Below are 26,076 nucleotides of genomic sequence, written 5' to 3' on the forward strand. Positions count from 1 at the left end.
TTTTAGTTTTCCGAGCAGTTGTTGTCAGCACAGGAGCAAATTAATTGCCAAGCCAAATATTTGTAGGAGGTATTGAAGTTTATCAATATATTTTTTCCGTGGCGAGTTATCTTATAAAAGTCGTACCATATTTTTTTATTAACTGGTAAGATAATTTGTTTAAATCATAATAATGGTGTGACCTTTATAAGATAACCGTAAGAAACCATAAAAATATACACAAACAAAGATAAAAAAAGACTGTAATTAAAATAATAACGTTTATTATTTACAATATCATACAAACTTTATCAAATAAATTGGCCAACTTATGTGAATGTTAAAACAATATACAATGATATCTTTGGTATCACTAGCAAAAATCCAAGTATTGGTAAATAATAGGTATTTTACTTAGGTATTTATTTAACAATCATCATCAAAACTCAAATAGAAATAACATTATATCTATAACATAGACCCGAGTTCACCGACAACGTAAATTTAAATTTTCTGAAACTGTTTACCATGAATTTTCACGTTCAATTTTCAAAGTAAACAGATATTTTACGAAAACTGACGTTTGTTTTCGGTGAAAATGGGAAAATAGTATCTATATTTAGTAAGAGTAGTTACTTATTCATATATTCATGCTTGCTTCAGTTATCATTGGAAAAACCATCAGAATATATTCGACAATATTCTAAGATAGGGCTTGTAAACTTTTACCTTGGATTTCAATAACCGATCCATCCATTTCTTCGTGGTAAGAGATTGAAACTTGACAATTTATATGAAGCTAACGTCAAAATACAGTCTGGAATCGCAGGTCCGTAATTGAAATCCGCATTTAGCCACAACTTGTTTCAACGAAAACAAGACCATTGAAAGCAAACTTACTTCTAAAATTTCTCTTGATAGTGAAACAGTTTATTACCTACTAAAATAATGATGTTCCATTAAATACATTTGTACTGTGCAGGGTGCTCTTGTCCTGGTCTACCACTCCAGAACTCCTGGGATGTACTTTTCGATCAGCTTCTCGTAGTAAGGCCATAGAGCTTCAATGTCAGGGATACCAGCGCTCTTCGTGTATAAGTCGTATTGGCTGTGGGGAAAGAGGACAAAAATATAGTTTCTGATAGAAGCACCAACTCGTTGAGTCGTGGTGGTGAGTGGGTAAACAACCAACCTCACATATCATTGTGCGTGGGTTCGATTCCAGGACAGGCAAGTACCAATGCAACTTTTCTAAGTTTGTATGTACTTTCTACGTATATCTTGGACACCAATGACTGTGTTTCGGATGGCACGTTAAACTGTAGGTCTCGGATGTCATTTGAACATTTTATCAGTCGATACGGGTAGTCAGAAGCCAGAAAGTCTGGCAACCAGTTTTGCGAAGGGATATCGGTTTGCCCGCAAAACTGACTTAAGGAAATCAGATAGGCAGTCGCTCCATGTAAAACACTGGTACTCAGCTGCATCCAGTTAAACAGGAAGCCGACCCCGACATAGGAAAAGGTTAGGCAAATGATGATGAGTAACTTACTTGAAGTTGAGAACGTGTTTCATGATCTCGTCGTCTCCTTCCTTCATCAGGTGTTTGTAGTCACCACCTGCGTGCCATGGGTACAGGGAGTGGTATCTATGGAAGAAATAATATATCTCCATTAATAGGGATAGTGAAAAGGATTTTAAAAAAGTATTAAAGAGACTAGGCACGTTATGAAATATATGCATCTTAGACATTACTATCCCTCCTATAAATTGACTCAAACTAGAGCTTCACAAGCGAAATGAAGGCCCAATCAAATGCCGACTTATTTTACCACATAATACAGAAGTCTACATACCTGATCATGAAGAGTCCTTCCTTGGGGAATTTGGACTTGTTGTGTACGAGCACCCGGTACAGGTACTCGTCGTGTCCCCAGGAGATCATCAGATTCTCCAAGCCGCAGTTGGGCTCGTACATGCCGCATTCCGTGCTGGAGAAAAAGTTTTCAAATGGACATCTGATTTTTGTAGTAGGTAGTTTGTATTTTGGTCGGTGTTGTAATAGAGATAAGGAAAAACAAAAGAAGTCTTCTTTGAGGATGAGGAACAATGTTTCACGTGTTTGGCTATGATAAATAAATAAATCGTTCATTCGAGTAAACCAAACATTAGCAATGGAGCTATGTTATGGAAGTGTTTGAAATCGTCAAGATGCCGAGTATTTTTTTGCGAATCAACAAGAAACTTTCGTAAGTGGATTTATATGATTTTTTTTAATCTCCTGAGATAGGCTTGACTTCAAACAAACTCCTTTAGCTTAAAATATTAAGAAGTAAGTAAACATAGTCTCGAACTCACTTGTACTTAGGGTTGTAAGTGTCAGGGTTTTCCTTGAAGCTGTCATCACCGTACACGATGGACTTGCCCCACTTGCAGCCGACGGGGAAGGTATCACCCACCACGCACCACTGAGGCTCGCCGTAGAAAGCCATCACCTGGGCAATGATAATAATGTGTTATGGAAGCTATTCTATACTATTCTATTGCTATTATCTATAGTCAACATCACCACAAAATGGATCCCTGAGGATGGGAGGCGACCGAGAGGGAGACCAAGGAAACGCTGGAGAGAAGACTTGGACAGCTTCCTCTCGGACTCAAGCAGCGATGGATAGAGAAAAGTGGGAGGCTTTGGGGGATGCCTTTGCCCAGCAGTGGGACAGCATAGGCTAATTTAAAAAAAATGGATGCAGGGAATCCTAGATGCATTGAAACAAAAGGTTGATAAATAGGTTGTGTCGTAACAAAACGCGAATGGAACTCAGTGTTGACTCCAAATAAAGATGGATTAAATAATAAGATAGTGCTATGAGCTACTTCCTTCTTCATGATCATAAAAACATCGACTTCTATAGACAAGTAATTCGTGATATGTTATACCTGTGTATGCTTAATTTTGCTTGATAATCGAAGTACTGCAAATAAGCCCTTACCTTTCCGAGGTCATGTATGAGTCCAATAAGATGGAACCAGTCCTGGTCGGGATGGTCTTTGCGGATCCTCTCAGCAGTCTGGAAGGCGTGCACGATGTTGGGCAGGTCGGTATCCGGGTCTGACTCGTCCACCAGCTCATTCAGCTTGATCAGAGCGTCTTTGATCGTGCTCTTGAAGTGGTTGAATTTCAGCCAGTTGCCCATGCGTCCTGGGAGGGTAGGGAGATCAAGATCATATTATTTCGCTGTATTTTTGGTGCTATTAAAAATACATATTAAAGCTACCTCCTGTATATAAAAATTGGAACATAGGTAGGTAGATATAGTATTTTCAACGGCATAAATACGTTTTTCCAAAGATTTAGGATCCCACTACCGTTTTCTAGATTCATTTCAAAGTGATAAGTAGATGAGTAATCAAAAATTGATGTGGTATTTTCTGAATTGGTAAAATTAATGAGCACATTTTCATGACTACTAAAAATGAAGTTAAACAAGTAAATAAGTGGCTTACCTTTAACAAAATCCACGGTCATCTTAGTATGCATTTCATAGTAAGTCCTGCGCACACGTTCTTTGATGGGGTCCGTTTCATCAATGTCATAATTACGGAAGGCGTCCACTGGTTTGCCATCGTATACCTTCTCTGGTCTCAGGAGCAGTGAAGGGTCGATCATAGAGACCGGGGAATCCTGTGAAGGTGCAAACTTCATTGTAGGAAGAGGTGAAACGGGAGTTGGTGATGGTCCGTAAGACCGCACGTGGTGATTTCGAAATGGCAATGTTAACTAACTATAAGAGCTGTTGTGTTGTCGGCCACGATTCTGTAATGATCTGCTTCCCTTGCCGTTTCAGTGTTGGTGACATAAGCTGTTTGTACATGGGCTGCTTAAATTTTTTTTACGTGGTATTTTTTGTGGTTTAGTATTTTTTATTCAAAAGATTTTAAAGATTTTTTTTATCACTGGTAGAACAAAGTGGTTTTCATTCTGCGTGATCCGTAAGTCTGAACTGTAAAAGACTACCGTCTTTACGCAAAAATAAATTTTGCGATTGTTAACATTTTTTTACAATTGCAAAATTTAAAATATGTTAGAAACTTTATCGTTTTGGACATTACTTATTTATAAGTTATGTTATTACCACAACTTCTAAAAGACAATTTTGTTCCTTCAAATTACTTAACATTCTTTAATTTTTGAGTAAGGTAACTTTAATTTAAAAAGATGTTTTTTTGTAAAAAAAACTCAACATTCGAATGGTGGGTATTTTCGCTTTTACGTGTGTAAGATTGCATTAGTAAGACCTCTTCTACGGCCAGAGGTCAGAGGTCATACCTATTTAACTACACTACAGTAAGTGCATATGAAAATCGATGACTGCATCACACAATACACGAAAAAGAGTTTATCACCGGTAAATTAATCCATGTTTTGAAAAAAATCCAAGTCTTGTAAAATAAAATTAACAGATTTTTCAACGCAGTAATTGGCAATGATCATTTACCATAAATTGACACTGAGACCATACATTTACAATCTACAAAAGAAGATTCGAAAAGTATTCGTAAAGTGGGTACATACATTTTTCTTAAAACTGCATTTTATGGTAAAAATATAAATAAAATCAACTTACTGGTTTCGGCTTCATGTCTAGGCGTTACTGTGGACCTCCGAGTATTACTGGCATCACAGTTTGTGCACAACTTAAATGATAATTGATAGCACACAGGTCAAAAGTTAAGTCAGGCTATCGGCCGATAGTGTAGCGAGATAAAAAACCGCGAAAATACTTAGCAATGACACGCCGTTATAAATAATTGCTATTGATATAAATGTTTGTACATTGTTTTGGGACTTTTTTGGGTTCCGCAGTTTTTTGATTGATTGGATTTCCAAAATACAAAGGTTTGATGTAAGAAAACCTGATTGAAGGTTGAGCTGGTTTTGTACATTATCTTTTCTAAAATGTAATGTAGGTAGGTGAGAAAGAATACGATTTTTTTCCTTGCCCCAAATTAAGCTTTTATCCATAATTTTTGCTTGCTCTGTGCTTACATAGATCTATATATAAACAGTTTCTTAAAAATTGCCGGCGCTGAAAGTAAGTAAATACCTACTTCGTTTTTTCTGTCCTAGATTTCTTTTGCGAAATTACGAGACTTGAGTGAACCGGAAAAACATTTGCAAATGCGGCCCCAATTCTTCGTTAACCAAACTGCAAATTAAACATTTACCAAAATAGGGGACCAAAAGATCTCCTACTTTAATAGACAGTCGCAAAACCGTGTTGGTTCAGGACAAGTCCTTACTTCAGATATAGCTTCTCTTGTATTTTATTGTGTCATACACGTGTCCATAACATAAGACACATTTACATAAGACAGCATACATTGCTTGTTACCTTAACATATCGTTAGCGTTCAGGCCAAGAAAGCCCGCAATGGATCTTAAAGCATCGTATAATATTGCTGATAGAATGTTGTACCAAACAAGCATTGTTGTTTTATTAACGTTTAGTTGTCGATTGTGCTGAAAGAGAGCTATTTTGTCTGCCTTTAGTTTAAAACGCATTTATTTTTGGGTCAAGGATGCTGGATGGGGTTGTGTCTACTGCGTATAGTCTGCGCACAATTCTACCTCCCTCTTTGCAAGTAATTATGAACCAATCAACCGATGTCTAGTATAGGACACACTAGTAGACTGTCCATTCAAAGGCTGTCTGATTTCGTCTTTTTCGTTTGCTTATTTTTGTTTTGGTTATTGAAATTCCACCAAAAGTATCCGTAGGCTACCATATCACTATTATTTTTAGAAAATAATTCTACAGAAAAACTTCATATCAATTTTGTGATATGACGTCTCAGAAAAGTCGAACTTCGATGAAGTAGTGAATAATAGGTGCACCAAAACTATTAACCAGAGGGTATTAAGAAAAAAATATATTCAACAGAACAACCTTTTTCTTCTTGCAACAATCTTGTCTCACTTCCAATTGAATGAAGGTCAATAGCAATAGCAATCCTCTTGAGTTCAATATAGAAGAATAAGGAAGTTCTCCATTAAATGTAAGAATAGAAGTCAATTCATTGCAATAGTCAGATATATTGCGTTGTATTTGCTATTTTTAGCGAGCACATATGCAATGTCCTAGCTGTTCCCCGCGATTTCTAAGCTCCACCTGACAGAGCCTGACCTGAAACGCCTACGATGTCTAGCAGAGGGGTTTAACCATATGGTCTGTTTGACATGTATCCCATCCGCTCAAGTAAACACGCATAGCTAGAATACATTAATTATTTATTTGCATAGAATGTAGGTAAAAAAAAAAACCTACAGATGTTTAAAATGTACATTTTCTGTAGGACTATTGGGGGCATAGTGAAATTCCTATACCTACACTTATTCGTTATTTATGTCCTGCGCAGTTATCTATTGTCTTTTAAGAATAGCCATTTCAAAAGTTGATTGATTTTACTGTGATACTTGTGGAACCCAAAAAAATGAATTATTTGTACCTACTCACTGGGATTGATAAACATTCGTTACGTCATGTTTTTTATGTGGACAATAATGGAATCTTCTATCTAGAAACACATGGAAGTGGCCTTCACCCTGGTAAGTTTTTTTTCTTTTTTATATACAAACCTTTTACACTAAAGTATGTCGGTGGATACAATATAACATTTTTGTCAGTCTTACGGCTAAGCGGAAGCCAGTAAGTCTGACAACCAGTCTTTCATAAGGGTATTGGGTTGCCCAGATTACTAGTTGAGGAGGTCAGTTACTGGTACTCAGCTCCATCTGGTTAGAATGGAAGCCGACCCCAACTTAGTAAGGAAAAGGCTTGGCAGATAATGAAGGTGGCCTATACTAACTTCATAAGGCACCTTATTTCTGACTACCTACACTTCTCTCTGATAAGTGCTTCTAAGATCCCGTCAGTAAAAGAGAGAAGATTGGAGTATAAGGAAAAAAAAACAAAAATTCAACGTCGTAAATGGTATTTATTATAATAAGTTAATATAAACAATTCTATCAATAATATGTCTACAGCTTTATGACATCCATCCCAATGCTTATGTTGTATCTTAATCAGTGTTTATACATTTCAAAATATATTATGGCAAAATTATCAGTTACTAAATAATATTTTCCGAAACTTATATAATACCTATGGTATTCTTAATAAATACATATATTTTACTTCTTCACTGCTCTTATTTACAACTAAATAAATATGTTGTTTTCTGACGAGTTTGTCTGTTTTCAGGTATTTCAAGTAGGTATTCAGTAGCAGTGATTATAATGCCACGTCAATGACCAGAGTCCATCAGATGGATTTGAGAAAACTTTAACACCCAGTTCTTCAGTTGATAAGAAGAAGAATTCAAGTAACAAACTTCACACTAGAACAAATGTCATAATAATTCCAAGGGTTGGATGATCACCACTCGCAGACGCCGGGGATGTATTTCTCAATCAGTTTCTCGTAGTAGGGCCACAGGGCTTCAATGTCGGGTACCTTCTCGCTCTTCGTGTATAAGTCATATTTGCTGTGAAACAAAAGATTTATTTTAAACAATATAAGTGGTACCACAAAAAAAAACTAAAACATGCGGTCGATTGAGAACCTTCTCCTTTGAGGGTAGTCGGTAAAATAGTCAGCTTTTTGCGATGTAAATTCTAATTTAGAACGGCCCTACAACTAAGAAAGTAGTTAAGGTCAATCGAGTGATTCCTTTGAGATTTAATTTTTATATCTTAACCCAGACGTTGAAGCACCAGGTTACAGAATTTTTATAGAACACATTTTCTCCCAAAAGATAGACGTACCAAATTCAGCATGGTGTTTTACTTTAATAATTTAATTTTTTAATTAAGTTGATAATTTACTCACTTGAACTCGAGCACCCACTGCAGGATCTGCTCATCCTTCTCGTTGGTGAGGTGGCGGTAGTCGCCACCAGCGTGCCACGGGTACAGCGAGTGGTATCTGTGGGGTAAATAAATAGTAAAAATAAAGTAACTAATGGACACACTCAGAGTCATCTAATGGTTACTTAAGCAGTTCCTTAGTGCAGAATTTCTTTGAGAATCTGTCACTAAGGAGTGACTTAAGTAATGATTAAATGTCTCTGAGTGCGGGGGTAAGTTTGTGACTTTCTGAGAGACTCAAATTAAACCGATCAGGCTAATAACTATGCTAGCTACCTACTAACTTTCACCAACTGTTTCGCGTCCGTTTGGAACTACTTTCACGCACCTGGATACAAAGCCTGTAGCACTGAAAGGATTTTCCAAGTCCGACTCTACTAGTTGGACTTCTTGTTCTCTCGTTCAAACAAATTGTTCAAAAGAGTTTGTTTAGCTAACTTCTGCATGTAGCCTTTCCAGACTTTGCCTCATATACCTTAGTAAAAAATCGTAAGACTTGCAACAGTACCTGATCATGTACAGTCCCTTCTCGGGGATCTTGCTGTTGTTATGCTTGAGGAACTGGTACATGTACTCGTCGTGACTCCATGAGATCTCCAGCTTGTCCAGTCCGCAGTGAGGCTCATACATGCCGTATTCCGTGCTAAGAATAACACGAAAATTTGCAAGATTGAGAAACCCAAAAAGTCTTTGAAGAAAGGTACCTACGTAATGAACAATGAAGGTAAACAATACACCTACCTACCTTTCGCAAGTTTAAGATAATGATTATAAATTATTTGTTTTCAAAATTATTACTGATTAATTGGGCAGCTTCAAAAATTATAAACAGAGATATAAAGGTATAAATAATAGCGGGTATAATAAAACGTAAAAACTTTGATAAGAAAGAGAACTCGCCAAATAAAATAACTAAAACAATCTTCAAAACCAGTTTGGGTAGGATAGCGCGACAAACAAACTGACATACTTTAGTTGTTTTCCCGCGGAGCCGCCCGCGTCCCACGGGAACTACTGCCAGTAGCCAGATAAAATAAAACCTATTTTACTCAGGAATAGTTAGCCCAACAGTGAAAAAACATTTCAATACGGTTCAATAGTTTCAGAGCCCTTTGGCTTTAATATTTTCCCTTTTGTCTATTAAGTTACCTGTGCCTTAATGAATATACTAACTTATACTTAGGGTTGTAAGTGTCAGGATTGTCCTTGAAGCTCTCAGGGCCGTACACGATGGATTTAGCCCACTTGCAGCCGACGGGGAAGGTATCGCCCACCACGCACCATTGAGGCTCGCCGTAGAATGCCATCACCTGGGTTACAGAGACATAAAAAATTATAGACTGCCGTTTTGTAAAGGATAATACAGTTATACCCCGGTGATATTGAAGAAAATCTTGATTCCAACCAAGGGTTTCAGATCTGATACCGGCAAAATACCTAAACGTAGTTGTGTAGTACTACCATTAATTTCCATACTGATTTATGAGCCCAAACCAACTCATCGTCTCCCGAGCAATACCATTTAATTAGATAGGTAAAAGTCTAGTCATGATTTGTCGCGAAAAATTCCAGTTGAGCAGTGGTAATATCAATGGACCAGCAATTAAGAGTTCAGAGTCATAAACGAGGTTATCTATGACGAGTAGACTGCCAATGTTTATTGTTTATGCTAATGTATTCACTTTAATGCTATCTATGGTCACGTTTATATTATTTCACTGGCGATTGAAGAGGTCATCAATTTCTACCTAGGTTAACCTATAAGCTAATGAGTAGTGCCATTATTATTGCAGAAATATATCTGTCTATTATTATCTTTTCTAAGAAAATTTTTATAATCCCTTAGGTTTTGCCATTTTTCTAAACTAATTTAGTGATTTTTTTATGGAATTCGGGGCTTTATTAAAAGAAGTCATTAATTTCGTGATTATTAGACCAACATTAGAGGAGCTTGTGGGTTTAAAGTGTTTTCTTCAATAATGCCTAAACGGCGGAATGTAATGATCTTTTTGGCACAAATATACACACACACACATAAATGTACATAGAGATTTCGACCCAACTTAAGACTCAGGATACTTTATATCCTGGTGCAGGAAGTAAGCCTTTCGGGACGCGGACTAAGCAAGGATGACGCTGGCAAGACTGCGGACGGCAGATAAAAGTCAGTAGGTACATATTCACACTTCGCTCAGAACTTCAATGACTTTACATACCTTGCCCAAATCATGCACGAGTCCCGTAAGATGGAACCAGTCATCATCAGGATGGTCCTGTCGGATCCTCTCGGCAGTCTGGAAGGCGTGCACGATGTTGGGCAGGTCGGTGTCAGGGTCAGACTCGTCCACCAGCTCATTCAGCTTGATCAGAGCGTCCTTGATCGTGCTCTTGAACGTGTTGAATTTCAGCCACTTTTCTTTCTTTTCTGTTGAAAAATATTCGAAGATTAGGTAGCTCAAGGTTCCTCTACAACTTTTCAAGCCTATTATACTAACTTTACTCAATTAACGGCCAGTTTCTTCATCAAAAGTTAAAGTTAAAGTAATGCCTAAAGTTAAAGTAACGGACAAATTCGTTTTTTCAAGTCTAAAGTGACAGCAAAACTAATAGAAAAATTGAATTTGACCGTTACTTTAACTTTAGACATTACTTTGACTTTTACTTTGGCTTTAACTTTTGATGAAGAAACTGGCTGTCAGTCATTACGTATTTTTAACCGACTTCCCAAAAAAGGAGAAGATGAGAACCTTCGGGATTTTGCTTTTTTTTAAATAAATGATTACAAAACTATGTATGGGGAATCGGAAATCTCACGGCTTGAATCTTAGCCACAGACGTTACGAAGGCGTTTTCGGCACCCAATTACTAATTAAGTTTGTATTGTAAAGTCAAAGTGAAATATGTTTATTGAAATTCGGCTAATTAAATTAGAACTTTCCAACTCAATTACATTGGACAGCACCCTCAAAAACGTCCCCCTTTCACAGCTTCCTAGTGTTATGGCTGAGTAAAAGAAACATACAAAGATAGAAGATTGATTCCAAACGTGACACAAACTATAATCTCCAACATACTCACGCCTAACGAGATCCACAGTGACATTAGTGTGCATATCGTAGTAGGTCTTGCGCACGCGCTCGCGGATGGGATCCGAGTCATCCACGGTGTAGTCTCGGAAAGCCTCGATAGGCTTGTCGTTGAACACCGGCTCCGGACGTAACAGTTGCGACGGGTCGATCAGGGTTACATCTCCTTTCTGTTACAAAATAAGAGAAAAATAACTGTTGTTGGTTTAGCTTGGAGGGATCCATGCAATTTGAGGGGGCTCTAAGGGCATTAAGCCCGCCTGGGATTGCGAGCTTTTTGGAAAGCAACAACGAATAAGCCTGGAACTTACGACACAGAAAATCCTAGTGAGTTTCAGGAATCAAAACAATTGTATGTAATTTCTAAACAATAAATTATTCTTATTCTTACACTTAGGCATTAGAAGGAATAAGATAATATTAAAGGTAACTCGAAAATAATGTAGGTACTATGTAATTGCATTTAGCAAGACCTCCATTATTTTTGACATTCCAAAAATATAGGCCCAGAACCACTTAAGCAAATATTGACATGGGGTTACCTGGCTCGCCATTTTTCCTGAGTGTTCTCCCTGACACCTGAACAGTAACTGGATATTCAAGGGATTGGCGCTGCGTTAGATCTCATAGACATTTTATAGCGGCTTAGGAGCATCTCAAGTAGTCGGCGCTATCAGATAAATTGGCTTAACTATTCTGAGATAGTAATAATTCTTTAATAGACTACAAGTTTGCTGCATGTGGATTCACTTGTTTTTCTTCTATATTTTTCTTATATATCTTCCTTTGATGATTTAAGCACCACGCTCTTTCTCTTGTGATATCCTGTGGAATCCTGCCAAACCTTTCGCAGGAACACCGCTTGGCTACGCAGCTATATCCAGGCAGTCTAGCGGTGTTTATTTTCATCATATAAAAATAGTGTTTGTAGGATGTGCAAAATTGTTTGGTGATTGAAATGGAATATAACGACACCCCCGTCCGCAGCGGTAGGCGGTATCTTATAACTTATATACTTAAATGTTAACGCACCTATAGAGCGATTACTATCTATTTATACATCCAGTTTAATTACTTAGTTAACTACGGGTAATAATATAAACAAACAGATAATATTTATAAGATTCAAGATAATGAATTGTTATAAAGTCATCTGTTTTTGGTCTGAACTGCGTTAGTGGTCGTAGATGACAAGTTTTGTTTTATCTTTACATCTAGCGAAACCGAATATATCTTGTGTGAAGAATTTTATGTCAATTTTTGATTCAAGTACCTGTCTAGGTTCCTGTTTTTGGTTAAGTAGGTATACTTTTCTACATTGCCTACCCTTTTCTCAGCTAGGTAGCTGCCTGCATTGACCTAAAAGTATTGAAGTTAGGTTTTAATCTTACCAGATAATCTGAATACCTACCTGTGTTTTTTTCATTTAACTGGATTTGGCTAATCTGTGAGATCACCTCGGTTTCTGTAAATTCATGGGGAATATTTTAGACCTAGATAAAGTAGATTTAGAAAGGCAAGATCTGCACAGATTAGATAATGCTAGATACCTATATACCACCTACCTACCTAAACTTTTGTTTATTTTGTCTATCAAAATATTATATCTTCAATGGATTTTCCGCGCCATCCAAGGGATTACTTTTTGACATATTAGAATAGGAAGACTAATCAAATTGTTTTATGTTTACCGATACCTAAAGTGACGATGCAAAATTGCCATTATTTCTTTAAAGTTAAGGTTTAAAGTTCTTTGTCCATGGCCTATTCGTGTGATGTTTGATTGACAGGCTATGGTATTTATCTAGAGTGGAAATTCGCGGGGAATTCACGCCCATCTATACTCCATTCAAAATAACATTAGAAATTTAAGTAAACCTTTTTTACTGTTTGTTCAACCGATTTTGACGTCTATTCCGTAGACAAAAGAACGGAATTGAAAGCAAAATAGTGGTTACAATACCAAGTATTTACTGCAGCCGCCATTTATCATACTACTAACGCAATAGAAGTCAAAATCGGTTGAACAAACAGTAAAAAAGGTTTACTTAAATTTCTAATGTTATTTTGAATGGAGTATAGTATAAGCATAGGTGATCTGTGATAATAATTATGAAGTAGGTACCTATAATATCTACTACGTCGTATCCAGTGTTTCTAAGAAAAAAAGGTGAAGGCACATATAAGCAGTGGCGGATTTACCAATAGGCCAAGTAGGCCAGTGCCTAGAGCGGCAGATTTAGAGGGGCGGCAAATTTAACAATTTTTTTACAGGTTTTTTTTATAATTGAGTACCTATATGAGTACACGATCCATATATAAATAGACGATTAATAAACGCAAAATTAATAAACTGTAATATATACTTAGGTACCTACTTACGTGATCATGAATTTTAAAATATTCTAATAGCGTTTCAATAAAAATAAAATAAAAAATCGGTTTCGCGGCTTTTTCCATAATTCCTGGTTTGTTCTGCGCTCTTTCGAGTCCTCAATCTAACAAAAAGTTAAAGCACCGAAGTAGCAAAAACAACTGACGCTCTAAACTGACGATTTCTAAGCTGTTTATGAGAGTGAAGGACTTTTGTGTCCCAAAACTCGAAAAATTTCGCGCTCGCTGCGCTCTCAGCTTTTTCACTTTACACTGGTTTTTTTTCAAACTTGTTTGAGTATTTTTGTGTTCCAAGACTCAAAAAATTTCGCGCTCGCTGCGCTCGCGCCTTTCACTTGACAGTGGCTGTTTTCTGATTTCTTTAGGTATTATTGCGTCCCAAACATCAAAAATTTCGCGCTCGCTACGCTCGCGGCTTCTTCTCTTTGCAGTGCCTTTTTTCCACTCTTGTTTGGGTAGATATTTTTGTGTACCAAAACTATAAAAAAATTCGCGCTCGCTTCGCTCGCGACTTTTTCACTTTACGGCGGTTTTGTTTTACTCGTTTTGGTACAAAATTATTGAGTTTTGGAACAGAAAACTTTTTACATTTGTCGTTTTTTTTTGGGGGGGCTGCACAATAGGTAGTCCGCCCCGGGTGCCACCCGATGCTACGTCGCCACTGCGTCATAGCACCCGAACGAATGAACCGATTTCAATTTAGTTTTTTTTTAGTGTTGATGAAAATCGATTGAGCCGTTTTAAAGTTACAGAGGTTTTACGCTTCAAAGTCGCTGTCATATAAACTTGTTAACATTAAACTCTTCGGTACATAGAGGCTTGCAAAAATAATCTAGTAACTGACAAAAATATCATTAAGTTCACAATCATTAGAGGCGGCAAAAATTGAATGGCCTACTAGCGGCAAGTTTGTAAATCCGCCACTGCATATAAGACTACACACATTTTTATGTGGCGGTTCGTCTTGCATCGTCATTTAAATAAATGTAAAGTTAAGTCTTACTGCGGCCCATTATTGGCTACAATACTTGTTAGACTTGTTAGAGGTACATAAAAAAAATGGTTATTAACATATCGTTAATTTCAGCTCCATTATCGCCAACGTCCATACCACGTTGAATACACCGGTTCTCGTCCGATCACCGAAGTTAAGCAACATCGGGCGCGGTCAGTACTTGGATGGGTGACCGCCTGGGAACACCGTGTGACGTCGGCTTTTTGATTTTTTTACCAGAAAGGAAATTTTGTAACTTTTTAGGAATTCAGAATATTATTTTTAAGTAAAAAATATATTTTTTTGTATGGGAAACAGGGTTTTCAATATTAATAAAACAAGTTTTCATAGGAAACTACAATTATATTTATTAATTTATTCTATTGTACATAACTATTAAAAGGCTTGTATTTGGAGCATGCTGTATTACGTTATTTTACTGATCATTCAATATTTTAGTATGAACAATACACAAATAACAATTCTGTAGATATTTACCAGTATATTCTTGATTTGTAAATATTAAAGTCTATTAAAATAAGCTACAATATGTAATTTTACTTTTATTGCACAGAGTTTTAAGTTTCGGCGATTATTTTGATGAATAAGTATACATTACTAGCTGTTTACCCGCGGTTTCACCCGCGTCTCGTGGGAACTACTGCCCCTAACCCGATGGCGTAGCTTCCCAACAGTGAAAAAATATTATAATAGTTTCGAAGCCTTTAGGATACAAACAAAAAAAATGATCCCACTTTATTACATGAGTAGTTGCATCAAAATGTTTGAAATGGTCTTATTCCGGCTACGAGTTTTAAGTACATTTTTGTAGAAGATAATTAAAAGGCATACAATGTATATGGTACACTATGGTCATATGATTAATGGTGTCATGATTACAAGGCAGTTTTTTTACTCATCATGTTACTATTATTTAATTTATTTCGATATTTTACTGTATTTTAATTTCAATACACAATTAATATTTTATTAAAAATCTATCTACACAGAACTAAATTGAATGATTGTGCTGTAAATTTACTATTTTTTAGATGATATTTTTCGACAGACTATATTATCCCGAATTATGTTTAAAATAATGTTAACGATCTTATTTAAAACCACCACATTTTATATCAAAAAATCTAGTTTTTAAGACTCCCCAAAATGTATTTTTATTTATTAGAATCAAGACTTAAAATCAACTAAAAATTTATACAAAACCCTAAACATTATCCCATACCATACAATTTTTATTTCAATTGCACATAAAATCCAAAATAATTTTGAAAAAAAAAATGAACTTAATTGCTTTGTGATAACACTCAAAATTAGCCTGTTTATTCATCCTTCTTGCTAGCAGAAGATTTTGAATCACCTTCACTATCACTCGACCACTCTCCCTCACTGTACTGCCTTTCTCTCTTCCTATCTCCTTCTTCTTCCTCAGAAGATTCTTCTCTGAGGAAGCTGTGCTGTGTGTCGTCTAAATCTTGGAGTACCAGTTCTTTGGTGGGGGAGGAAGTTCGAAGTTCTTTCAGAGTGCTGGTAAGGTCTATGTTGATGGGAGCAGGTGGTTCCTCGTCTACTTCTGTCTCCCGGCGGCGTTTGCGTTTGTTTTTGGAGCTGTGCTTTCTTTCTTTCTTGCGTTTCTTTTTCTTTGATCTGGTAAAAAATAATAATTGGTTATATATTAACACAGATAATGCTATCAATATTTTGATATTATTTTTATTTTTTATAACACATTGCATATTGTATGACTAGTAAGTAGGCGTTGCGCATTAAAATCTATTTGTTAAATTAAATAATCTAGAAAAAGTAGGTTAGAATTGTGATCCATAGTAATTATTTCATTTCAAATACATACCCATCGTAATCTGATTCGTCGTTTTCATCCGATGACCTGTAAATATTAATATTTTCATTTAGTTTCTGTAACCATTAAAATCGATCGAGCTGTTTACGAGATACGATACAACAATCGATTAGCAGATAATATAGTTAATAGACAAGAGAATACATAAACTTTTTCTATTTATTCTCATGCTAAGTAGATAAGAAAAAGAAACTTACTTATACTTTCTGCGTTTACTTTTTCTGTGTGCTCTTTCTGATTCATCCTCGTAATCTGCAAAAATAAATGAATATAGTTTATCCCAATTTCCATTTCATTTCATGAGATTGATAAACAAACATACAAACTGCCACATTTTATAATATTAGTATTCTTACCTCTTCTGTCTCGATGCCTTCTCTTGTCGCGTCTGCGTCTCTTCTCTTCTTCTTCTGCCTTCTTCTTTCTTATAGATTCTAGCGTGTCCACCTGTAAAAATGTAATTTAGTAAATATAATTATTGTATTGTCTTTATATGACTCGGCGACTCGGCCACTAGTGAGCGGTCTTGAAATTACGCATACGAAGACAATGTGCATGTATGTATAGTTTGATTGCTGTTAAATTTTTTACATAATAACAATTTTGAATTATATAATATGTATGTTAGCTTAAGGTATATATCTATGGGCCAGCCTGCAGATAATGATATTTGATTTTATTTGTGTCTAGTTCGATTCGTGGGTTAGGCCGAAATCCGTGCATCGGAGAGTCCGGTTTGCCGTCTTATCGGGCTGTGAAAGTGAAGGAATAGATAAATAAATAAATTTGCTTATATTTGTGATTGTCTTTTTATAATATTTTATAATAACCCATGTTAAGATTTAACTTGTGATAGAGAGTATTCTATGCATATTGAAAGATTATAATATAAAAACCAGTGGTGCAAAACACATACCATAGCGCTGGCTAGCGAGGTGGTGGGCAGCGCGGCGGCGGCGGGGTCGACGCCCACTCTCTTCAGGAACTCGGCCGCGCGGCGACGACGCTCCTGTTGCTTCGCTCGCTCCACCTCCGTTTCACCTTCACCTGATATGAGGTATATTATTTATGGAAAAGAACAAACAAGAAACACACATTTAGTACATTTTATTTACCCTTAACACATCGAATCACTCTATCACTCTAAGGTTGGCTGTAAGAGGACCCAATACTAGGAATGGTAAGGACAGGATAAGATGGCCGCCTATTTTCGGTTTAGGCATCGTTCAGACCAAACGTATTGTCGGCCGCTGACTGTGAGCGCGCGTTACGCAGTTTATTGCTTTTCCATATATATTGAAATTGTCGTTCACACCGAACCGACTATACGCTGTTACGTTGTCTGTTGTAGCTGACTCTCAGTGGCCGATTATTTTACTACGCGACTATGCACGGCGGACGCGGATTGGCTACGCGGACGCAGTTGCCGAATAGCGCCGCTCCGCCGCGTACGCACCGCCGCGCCTCGGTACAGCACGTCGATAATTAGTGTCCCTTTTATATAAACTTAAACGTATTAAAGATAATCGAACGTTTTACTGTCATACGAAAATATTTCTTGAACTTATTTGGATAAAGTCTATATTCGAAATATAAAGTATGAAATTGACCAAGAAAACATCTCTTCAAATTTAAGGGATGTACCCACAATTTCGTCTTCCTCTAGAGCTTCGCAAATGGCAACTATCTGAATGCGCATCATTTAATTGAAATATCAGTAAAACTTCTGATTTGAAAAAAATAAATTACGCTAGTTTTATCGTTTATAAAATACTACGAGCAACTTCAAATACTGAGCCCTTTTATGTGTAGAATAGTCAGCCGCTCAGCGTACGCATCTAGTGTGAACCTACAAGAGCCTATTCTTTTGTTCACACATGTAGCGCATCCTACGCTATAGCCTATTGTCGGCTTGGTGAGTACGCGTACTGCAGATTGAGTCGACGTTCACACTGGGGCAGACAGTGAGTATACTCACAGTCAGCGGCGGACAATACGTTTGGTGTGAACAATCCCTTATATTCGTGTGCAAAAAAGAATAAGTTTTTGAGGTTTAAGTACATTTAAATAGTAGTTACTGTAATCATCACATGCAAGCAAAATAACAAACTCTTTAGCTTTATAATATAAGAAAAGAAAAGAATAGATTACCTTTGGAATCCGACTGGTCACCCGTCAAATCAATCAAATCATCTGAATTATCTTCCAAAGATATGATTTCATTCTCCAACTCTTCTTTATTAATTTTACTCTTCTTGCTATCTTTTTCACTCTCCTTCAATTTCTCTTTTTCTCTCTTCTTTTCTCTCTCTGCGCTTCGTCTTTCATTCCGTCTCGATTCCCTACTCTCTGACTTGGATCTATGTTCCTTTTTACGATCCCTATGTTTCTTTTTATCTCTTTTATGGGTACTATCCCTTTCTCTAACGTAAGGACTTTCTCTCTTATGGGAATTCTCTCTCTTATAAGGACTTTCTCTTTTATGGGGACTGCTCCTCCTGTAAGGACTATCTCTGTTTAGAGGACTATCTCTCTTTTGGGGACTATCCCTGCTATGGGAAGTGGCTCTATGGGGACTATTTCTCTTGTGCGAGTGATCTCTGTGCGGACTATCTCTCTTATGGGGAACATCTCTGCTATGAGAACTATCTCTCTTGTGTGGACTTACTACTTTTACAGGACTTTCTCTATTCTGCGGGAGCTCTTTATTTTGAGACTTTTCTCTTTCCTTCTCAACTATTTCCATCTTTTCGGGGTAAGTAGGCACTTCTTTAAAAGGTATATCTTTAACTTCTTCAAGGACCGGTGTAATTGGAACTTCAGGGGTCAAAATCTCCGGTTTTTCCTCCAATATAGGTATATCTTTAACATCCTGTATAATCACAGGTTTAGCCACTATTTTCACTGGTTTTACCGTTTCAATCCTTGGTTCATTTACTGTATCTATCTTGTACATAACTACTGGTGGTACATTGTTCATAGGAATCGTAAGTGGGAAGGTTTTAGGCAGTTCCTTGGTATCGTTTTCCGTCTGTTTGTCTGTATGTTTCTCTGAATCCTCGTCGGAACTTGACTCGTAGGGTAAAGCTGGTTTTGGAAGTATCGGGTCCGGTTCTTTGAGTTTCTTTATGGAGAATGATACGGGTGCTGTGAAAAAGATTTTTGTTGAAGTTAAGTTTTTAAGCAAAAAAATTTTTAGGTGTTAAGATTTCTTACATGTAAATTAAAAAGGTAATTAAGATAATCAAATATGGCTCATACATAACCAATAGAAAACAGTCAAAGAATAAGTTCAAGTTAAGGAGAAGTAAATTGGACCAAAAAGCTTTAAATCAGAATAACGAGATCAATAAATCCTTCTTTATTTAAATGTCGATCTGTTACTTGATATCCCGAAAGAGCAGTTTCGGCTCAAGTTTTCTATATAGCTTTTCAGGACTCAATATGAATATGGCACATATCTTACATACATATCTAATCTTTTATGTGTAATTATATTGTACATGTTACCTATAGATTAAAGATAGAATTAGACATGAAAAAGTGAACTATTCAATATAAGACAAAAGCCCAAACAACCACTATACAAGTTTCTAAACTCACCCGCAGCCCTCTTTTTCTTCTCCCTCCCATTAACATCACCACCTCTTTTCTGCTGCATCAACCGTTTATAATACGCATGATACACATTCCCAGGGTCCAAGAACGTGAATCTCGGGTCGTTTTTAGCGCGAACAATGTCGGCGAACTCGTCGCCATTTCGTGCGACGTATGACGCCATCTTGTCGATGACGATTTGTACGTCCTCTGGGGGAGTAATGATGGATGATTTGTCTTTGCTGTCTGTTGAGGAGCTGTCGTCGAAATCTGTGAGTGGAATTCAGAAAAGGATACTTTTTATGTGAAAATATTTCTAATTTACTAAACATGTACAAAAGTTTTTGTAAGAGATCTTGGCTGAGTAACAGAGGGTTAAGCAACGCCTTAAGTAATCGGGTTTGTGGATGGGTGACCAAAACTATGCCACGTAGGGTGGTCGGTTTGTGAATGGATAACCATGAGTATGCTTAGACGGAATCCTTCTTGTTTTATTTTGTTACATCTTCAGCCAGAAAGACTAAAAAAATGTGTATCCGGGTGCCTGGGTAACTGAGTTAGTCAGATAGGCAGTCATCTCCTTCTCATTGTCAAAATGTAGGGTTACTGGCTTATATGCAGAAGAATTTATTTATTCAAACCAAACATAAGGCCATAATATCAAGGGCGATTAGCATTTTCAAGTTTTCCAGTCCAGGTTTCCTCAAGACATTTCCTACCACATAAACTTTTTTTGGGAAAGGCAGTTCACTCCATATTAAACACTAGTACTCTCTCATCTGGTTAAACAACTCACCAGACACATCACTATCAGAATCACTATTATAGTTCTTCATGAGACTGAGGCCGGTGGACTTGAGCGAGGGTTGCGGCTTCTGCTGCTGTTTCTGCTGGTGTTCTTGGGCTAGGTACTGGTGGTAGTATGCTGCGTACTGCTGGTAGGGGGGCGGGTTTGCTGGAGCCGCTGTAGGGTCCACTGGTGAAGAAGAAATGAGGAATCTTTATTTTATTGCAATGTTGGTGTGTATGAACTGATGGAAATACACGCAAAAGCAATTAGAACTAAATAACGTTGTACTTATGTTAAGTTTCCGATTTCGGAAATGTACACATATTTTCGTATGTAAAGAACAGTAAATTGCTGTTATTCAAACATTTCGTCTCCCTGACCCAATGTCCCTGAATGAAAATTAATGAAATTCGACTGTTGTTTAAAAACTTCTCCACTCTGCTTTGATGAAGTCAGTGTTTGAGTGAAATTCATACAAAACAAATATTGCAAGAGTCTGATAACCTATCTCTACAACGTTGCCCAGGTACATAAGTTGAAGAGTGTCATGTCAACATTGGTGATCAGCTGCATCTGCTTCGACTCCAATATAATAAATAAAAATAGGATGAAGCTGGGCAGATGATGATTAAGACTACTATACATAACAGGAGCTCTATATATCTCGGCCCCCGACACCCTCGGGGGCTCGGTGCCGGGCGGCGGCACGTCCCCCCTCCCCCCGGCCTCTGTGTCACCCTCGCCCCGCATCTTGCTGATCAGCATGGTGTAGTGGCAGTCAATATTACACTCACCATGATTTCCATCAGGTCCTTTACTATACATGACGGGAGCTCTATATATCTCGGCCCCGACACCCTCGGGGCTCGGTGCCGGGCGGCGGCACGTCCCCCCTCCCCCCGGCCTCTGTGTCACCCTCGCCCCGCATCTTGCTGATCAGCATGGTGTAGTGGCAGTCAATATTACACTCACCATGATTTCCATCAGGTCCTTTACTATACATGACGGGAGCTCTATATATCTCGGCCCCCGACACCCTCGGGGGCTCGGTGCCGGGCGGCGGCACGTCCCCCCTCCCCCCGGCCTCTGTGTCACCCTCGCCCCGCATCTTGCTGATCAGCATGGTGTAGTGGCAGTCAATATTACACTCACCATGATTTCCATCAGGTCCTTTACTATACATGACGGGAGCTCTATATATCTCGGCCCCGACACCCTCGGGGCTCGGTGCCGGGCGGCGGCACGTCCCCCTCCCCGGCCTCTGTGTCACCCTCGCCCCGCATCTTGCTGATCAGCATGGTGTAGTGGCAGTCAATATTACACTCACCATGATTTCCATCAGGTCCTTTACTATACATGACGGGAGCTCTATATCTCGGCCCCGACACCCTCGGGGCTCGGTGCCGGGCGGCGGCACGTCCCCCTCCCCGGCCTCTGTGTCACCCTCGCCCCGCATCTTGCTGATCAGCATGGTGTAGTGGCAGTCAATATTACACTCACCATGATTTCCATCAGGTCCTTTACTATACATGACGGGAGCTCTATATATCTCGGCCCCCGACACCCTCGGGGGCTCGGTGCCGGGCGGCGGCACATCCCCCCTCCCCCCCGCCTCCGCGTCACCCTCGCCCCGCATCTTGCTGATCAGCATGGTGTAGTCGCAGTCGGCTGATGGCTTGTAGTGGATGCTTGGGATTGCTGGGGCCTGGAAAAAAAAATTGCCAGTGAATAATTTACCGGATAAAAACGAATTTTACTAATTTTTATTATATGGGTTAAGTTTTAGGTGTGACTAAATGCACAGCAGAAATTACTGGGTTTATATGTTCAAAACTTAATGCACATGCATTTCTTGCAAGAGTAATATAAGTTAGCATAAGTTAGTTACAAATGGTTTTTTGTTGATAAAATTAAAATGTTCATTAAATTACATTGTTAGGCAACTTAGCAGAGACAATTCATCACAAAGTTTTAGGTAATGTAAACTTTAATATACTTACAGACTCAATAACAGTAGATGCTAAACTTGGATGCAAGTATTCTTCATTTTCAGGTGGTTTTTCTGTAACAATTACATGGAAACTTAATTTTATGCAAAGTCATTTTGGAAGACTCAGTCAAGTGATTTTCGCCAACATAGATTACCATTAACAACATTACCACTAATTAATACCACTAATAAAGCTGTGAATTTATAATAAGTTTAATGGACCTCTGTAAAGAAAAAAAAGTTGATTTTATTTGAGCGCCCTAATCTTAGGAACAACTGATCCAATTTGAAAAAACCTTTCAGCTTTAGATCGCCCATATTCAGAGGCTTCTTTTCATCCAGGAGCACAGACCACTTCTCATGGGATACGGGTGTAATCACTGTTGTAAGTTAGTTACGCACCGACACGCGAAAGAAACTAGCTAGTCATAACTGCAGTTGGAAAACATACCTTCAACCACTTCAACTTTCTTCTCAGGCCACTTCTCAGCTTTCACCAGCGCAATGAGTGCGGTATAGTACGGGTGCAGGGTCGAGTCCCGATTAAGAAACTTGAACTGCGGGTTGTCTCCCTGCTTGGCTTTGATCAGGATCTCCATTTGAGCACCTTGAGACGCTATGAACTTTGCTGTTTTTTCTATTATGGCGTTCTGTTTCAATGTTTCGGGCTGTTAGAAGAAAATATTCCATGTAAATAACACAATTACCGAAATTAATTAACTATTCATACTATATATACTGTTTTTGAATACTTTTTGTTTTGGGTTTCTTCAAGGCTAGTATTAAAACAAGTTTAATCTGAAAGGAATATGACCATTTTTTATACCCATATTCAATAAGCCTATTGCTAATGCACTGGGAACATAAGCGTGATTTTTCTAAAATAGTTTTACAAATAAAAAGTATCTAAGCTTAAAATAATACCCTTGTTGTTATTTTCCTCTTTTAGATAATAATTATTCTTTTATCATAATATAAATAAACAACATTCATTATTTGAATATTATGTTCTTATGGCAGACACTATTTTTATCCCTACTAATATTATAAATGCGAAAGTAACTCTGTCTGTCTGTTACGCTTTCAAATCTAAATCACTGAACTGATTTTAATAAAATTTGGTACAGACAGAGATAGAATTGACCTTGAGAAAGAACATAGCATAGTTTTTATCCCGGACTTTTGAAGACTTCTCTTGGAAACGCGATATAACCGAACTCTACGCGGGTGAGGCCGCGGGCGGAAGCTAGTATTAAATATTATAAAAACAAGTAGAATATTGAGTGGATATCAAAAGAATCTCTAAAAGTAATTGTCCACCAAATTGCCAAAGAATACTAACAAAGACAGTATCGCTGGGCAGCAGCTTGCGGAACGCCGGTGTGGGCACAAACGGCTCCTCGTCCACTTCGGGCAGCTGCGGCGGCGGCGCCGGCTCAGCGGCCGCCTCGTAGTTAAACCCTACTTGCCCGTACCCTGCCGCGTGAAGGCGTTTCAGCTCTTCCTCTGTGGAGAAGAAGTTTATTTATTTATTTAACCATTTATGTACACAGTAAACACATGACAGAAGTGACATAAAATAGCACAAAGTACTGCTTATTTCTAATGAAATCTCTTCCAGCAGATCCACAGTAGGAAAGTTAGAATACAACTGTGTAAAAGAAGTAAAAAGAGCATAGTAAATAAATATTATTATATGTAGTGCCCTTGGTTTCCTGACTATCAAGTATTTAGGTTTATGGTTAATATGGTTTAAATGGGTAAGTTATGATTTTGGAATGACAATGAAGAACAGTTTTTTTTTATATTTTCAAGAGTATTTTTCTATTGAAAGGTAATTTGATTGAAAGTATGGTCTTGAATTGAAACTAAATTATGATTCATATAAAAATTGATAGCACTCCAAAAACAATGACTATTCATTATTGTTACCTGCAATAGTAGCTGAAAAGAGGCAAATAAAAAAATTATGAACACTTAAAACATAAAATAAAATACACTTATACTGAAGCTGTAAAATAAACGCGAACCTTTATACATCTCCTCTTCATCCTCATCAGTATGCAGCGCTCTGTATCTCTCCTCATCGCATAGCTGTTCCACGTCCAGCTCCCCCCGGGTCAGTTCCACCCGCCAGTCGTAGCCTCCCGGAGGTGCTTCCAGCCTCGTCAGGTCATGCAGCGCTCCTCGTGCATCATACCTGTTCAGATACGGCCGAGCCTTAATATATTGTAAGAACGGTACAATACAAGCCAGTTTGCCTAATTCTTGCTGAGGGACCCTTTTCAGTTTTTTTTACAGTTCATGATAAATTGTTACCTAGCATCCTGCCTACCTAAAAAAAATCTAAAATGTTAAGAGCAGTTTTTGAAAATACTAAATAACTTTGTATGTATGTAATTTTCTTTTTAAATACCATATAACTGGCTTTATTGTATATTTAAGCAGTTTGAGGAAATATCAAAACATTAATTTAAAAGATTTTTCCTTATTTACTTATCACTGTATGTTTCGGTATTTATATTGTTTGCATGTTTAAGTAAGACTATTTTGAGAAATATATTTGTTAGTAATAAGCCAATCGTCAATAAAATACACTAAAATAAAACACAAATGATTTTTTATATAATACAATGATGATAAAATGGGGCCCTACTTAACTATCCCAGCATTTAAATGTAGGTCTAGTTCTAGCAAAGATATCAATAAGCCTAATATTCATACAAGAGTAAAATTGGGGAGCTTGTTTTGGCACAGAATCGAAAAAATCCTATTTAAGAACACCTGGATTTTAAACATAGTATTTATACATACTCAAGTGAACCGTTGCAGGTTATACATACCACCGGCGGGTGTCACCATAACATTACGCGACGCCACGAGCACCCAAAGCGCCCGATGCTCAGTCTTCACGCACACCGGCCTTCGTAACAACATCCTCTGCGAAATACTTAAAGATCTTCCGAAAATTTAATTTTTTCTGACATATAACTATCTTTTGTAGGTTTATAGCGCCACAGTTAGCAGTCTTATAGTAAAAAACTGGTCGAACCTGTCGATTTTCAACGTTTCATCCCCCATCCACGGAATGAGGTGTTTGCCTTGGTCAATGTGAAGGGCTTTATCATCGTCCCTGAACAATTTGCACGAGTAGCCGAACACGAATAGGTCTTCTTTCTTCTCCTTGTATTCACTCTTTCTTAAAATACCGGACTCACTTTGACCTCCAGTCCATTTTAGAGACATTTTTAAACACAAAATTAGAAATCAAAACTTAGAACTAGCGAAGTCGCACCATGATAAGAAACGTTCGGAAATAAATTGAGTGAAGAAGTGACAGCTTCTTTACATTTTACGCATTGCCATACTTGATGATTTATGGAAAGGCACTAATAAGTTATTTTTATAGATTTTTCAATCCTGTCGATAAAGTTTTG

General features: G+C 37.7%; 3 protein-coding genes and 1 non-coding gene across 5 annotated transcripts; 1 reads left to right on the plus strand and 3 right to left on the minus strand.

The window, feature by feature from the left end:
• Positions 1-246: 246 nt before the first annotated feature.
• Positions 247-19,354, minus strand: LOC110380198 (inositol oxygenase). Of its 2 annotated transcripts, none has more exons than XM_064040509.1 (7): positions 19,351-19,354; positions 3,487-3,664; positions 2,973-3,181; positions 2,338-2,474; positions 1,836-1,970; positions 1,532-1,627; positions 247-1,087 (listed from the first exon to the last, which is right to left on the minus strand). In XM_064040509.1, the coding sequence occupies exons 2-7, from the start codon at positions 3,647-3,649 to the stop codon at positions 979-981; spliced, it is 849 nt and encodes a 282-aa protein (XP_063896579.1). In that variant the 5' UTR covers positions 3,650-3,664; positions 19,351-19,354; the 3' UTR covers positions 247-978. The 2 variants fall into 2 exon arrangements, with proteins under 2 accessions (XP_063896579.1, XP_021195787.3); XM_021340112.3 differs by lacking the exon at positions 19,351-19,354 and adding an exon at positions 4,608-4,758.
• LOC110380199 (inositol oxygenase) lies at positions 6,959-11,685 on the minus strand. Its single transcript, XM_064040510.1, has 7 exons — positions 11,538-11,685; positions 10,988-11,165; positions 10,126-10,334; positions 9,083-9,219; positions 8,418-8,552; positions 7,872-7,967; positions 6,959-7,527 (listed from the first exon to the last, which is right to left on the minus strand). Exons 1-7 carry the CDS (start codon positions 11,547-11,549, stop codon positions 7,419-7,421), a joined length of 876 nt encoding a protein of 291 aa, XP_063896580.1. The 5' UTR covers positions 11,550-11,685; the 3' UTR covers positions 6,959-7,418.
• On the plus strand, positions 14,487-14,605 carry LOC135118489 (5S ribosomal RNA). The gene has a single exon (XR_010277608.1). It is a non-coding gene; the product is annotated as a 5S ribosomal RNA (ribosomal RNA).
• On the minus strand, positions 15,696-26,000 carry LOC110380195 (protein suppressor of white apricot). Its single transcript, XM_064040512.1, has 14 exons — positions 25,692-26,000; positions 24,670-24,839; positions 23,982-24,145; positions 23,091-23,307; positions 22,650-22,711; positions 22,144-22,354; positions 20,656-20,835; positions 19,866-20,129; positions 18,414-19,409; positions 17,179-17,309; positions 16,619-16,709; positions 16,460-16,514; positions 16,254-16,289; positions 15,696-16,048 (listed from the first exon to the last, which is right to left on the minus strand). Exons 1-14 carry the CDS (start codon positions 25,883-25,885, stop codon positions 15,724-15,726), a joined length of 3,096 nt encoding a protein of 1,031 aa, XP_063896582.1. The 5' UTR covers positions 25,886-26,000; the 3' UTR covers positions 15,696-15,723.
• Between the last annotated feature and the right edge of the window lie 76 nt (positions 26,001-26,076).

The sequence above is a fragment of the Helicoverpa armigera genome, chromosome 22, assembly GCF_030705265.1.
Source record: "Helicoverpa armigera isolate CAAS_96S chromosome 22, ASM3070526v1, whole genome shotgun sequence".
Taxonomy (NCBI): domain Eukaryota; kingdom Metazoa; phylum Arthropoda; class Insecta; order Lepidoptera; family Noctuidae; genus Helicoverpa; species Helicoverpa armigera.

Coding starts and splice junctions, on each gene's coding strand:
- LOC110380198 (XM_021340112.3), bottom strand. Junction 3,182..3,486: donor GACCGTGGATTTTGTTAAAG/GTAAGCCACTTA, acceptor CTACCCTCCCAG/GACGCATGGGCAACTGGCTG. Junction 1,628..1,835: donor GAAGGACTCTTCATGATCAG/GTATGTAGACTT, acceptor TTTCTTCCATAG/ATACCACTCCCTGTACCCAT.
- LOC110380199 (XM_064040510.1), bottom strand. Junction 9,220..10,125: donor TCGTGCATGATTTGGGCAAG/GTATGTAAAGTC, acceptor TCTGTAACCCAG/GTGATGGCATTCTACGGCGA. Junction 7,528..7,871: donor CAGTGGGTGCTCGAGTTCAA/GTGAGTAAATTA, acceptor TTTGTTTCACAG/CAAATATGACTTATACACGA.
- LOC110380195 (XM_064040512.1), bottom strand. CDS start 25,885: ATGTCTCTAAAATGGACTGGAGGTCAAAGTGAGTCCGGTATTTTAAGA. Junction 20,130..20,655: donor TTCTGATAGTGATGTGTCTG/GTGAGTTGTTTA, acceptor TTCCACTCACAG/ATTTCGACGACAGCTCCTCA. Junction 16,515..16,618: donor AAGGCATCGAGACAGAAGAG/GTAAGAATACTA, acceptor TTATTTTTGCAG/ATTACGAGGATGAATCAGAA.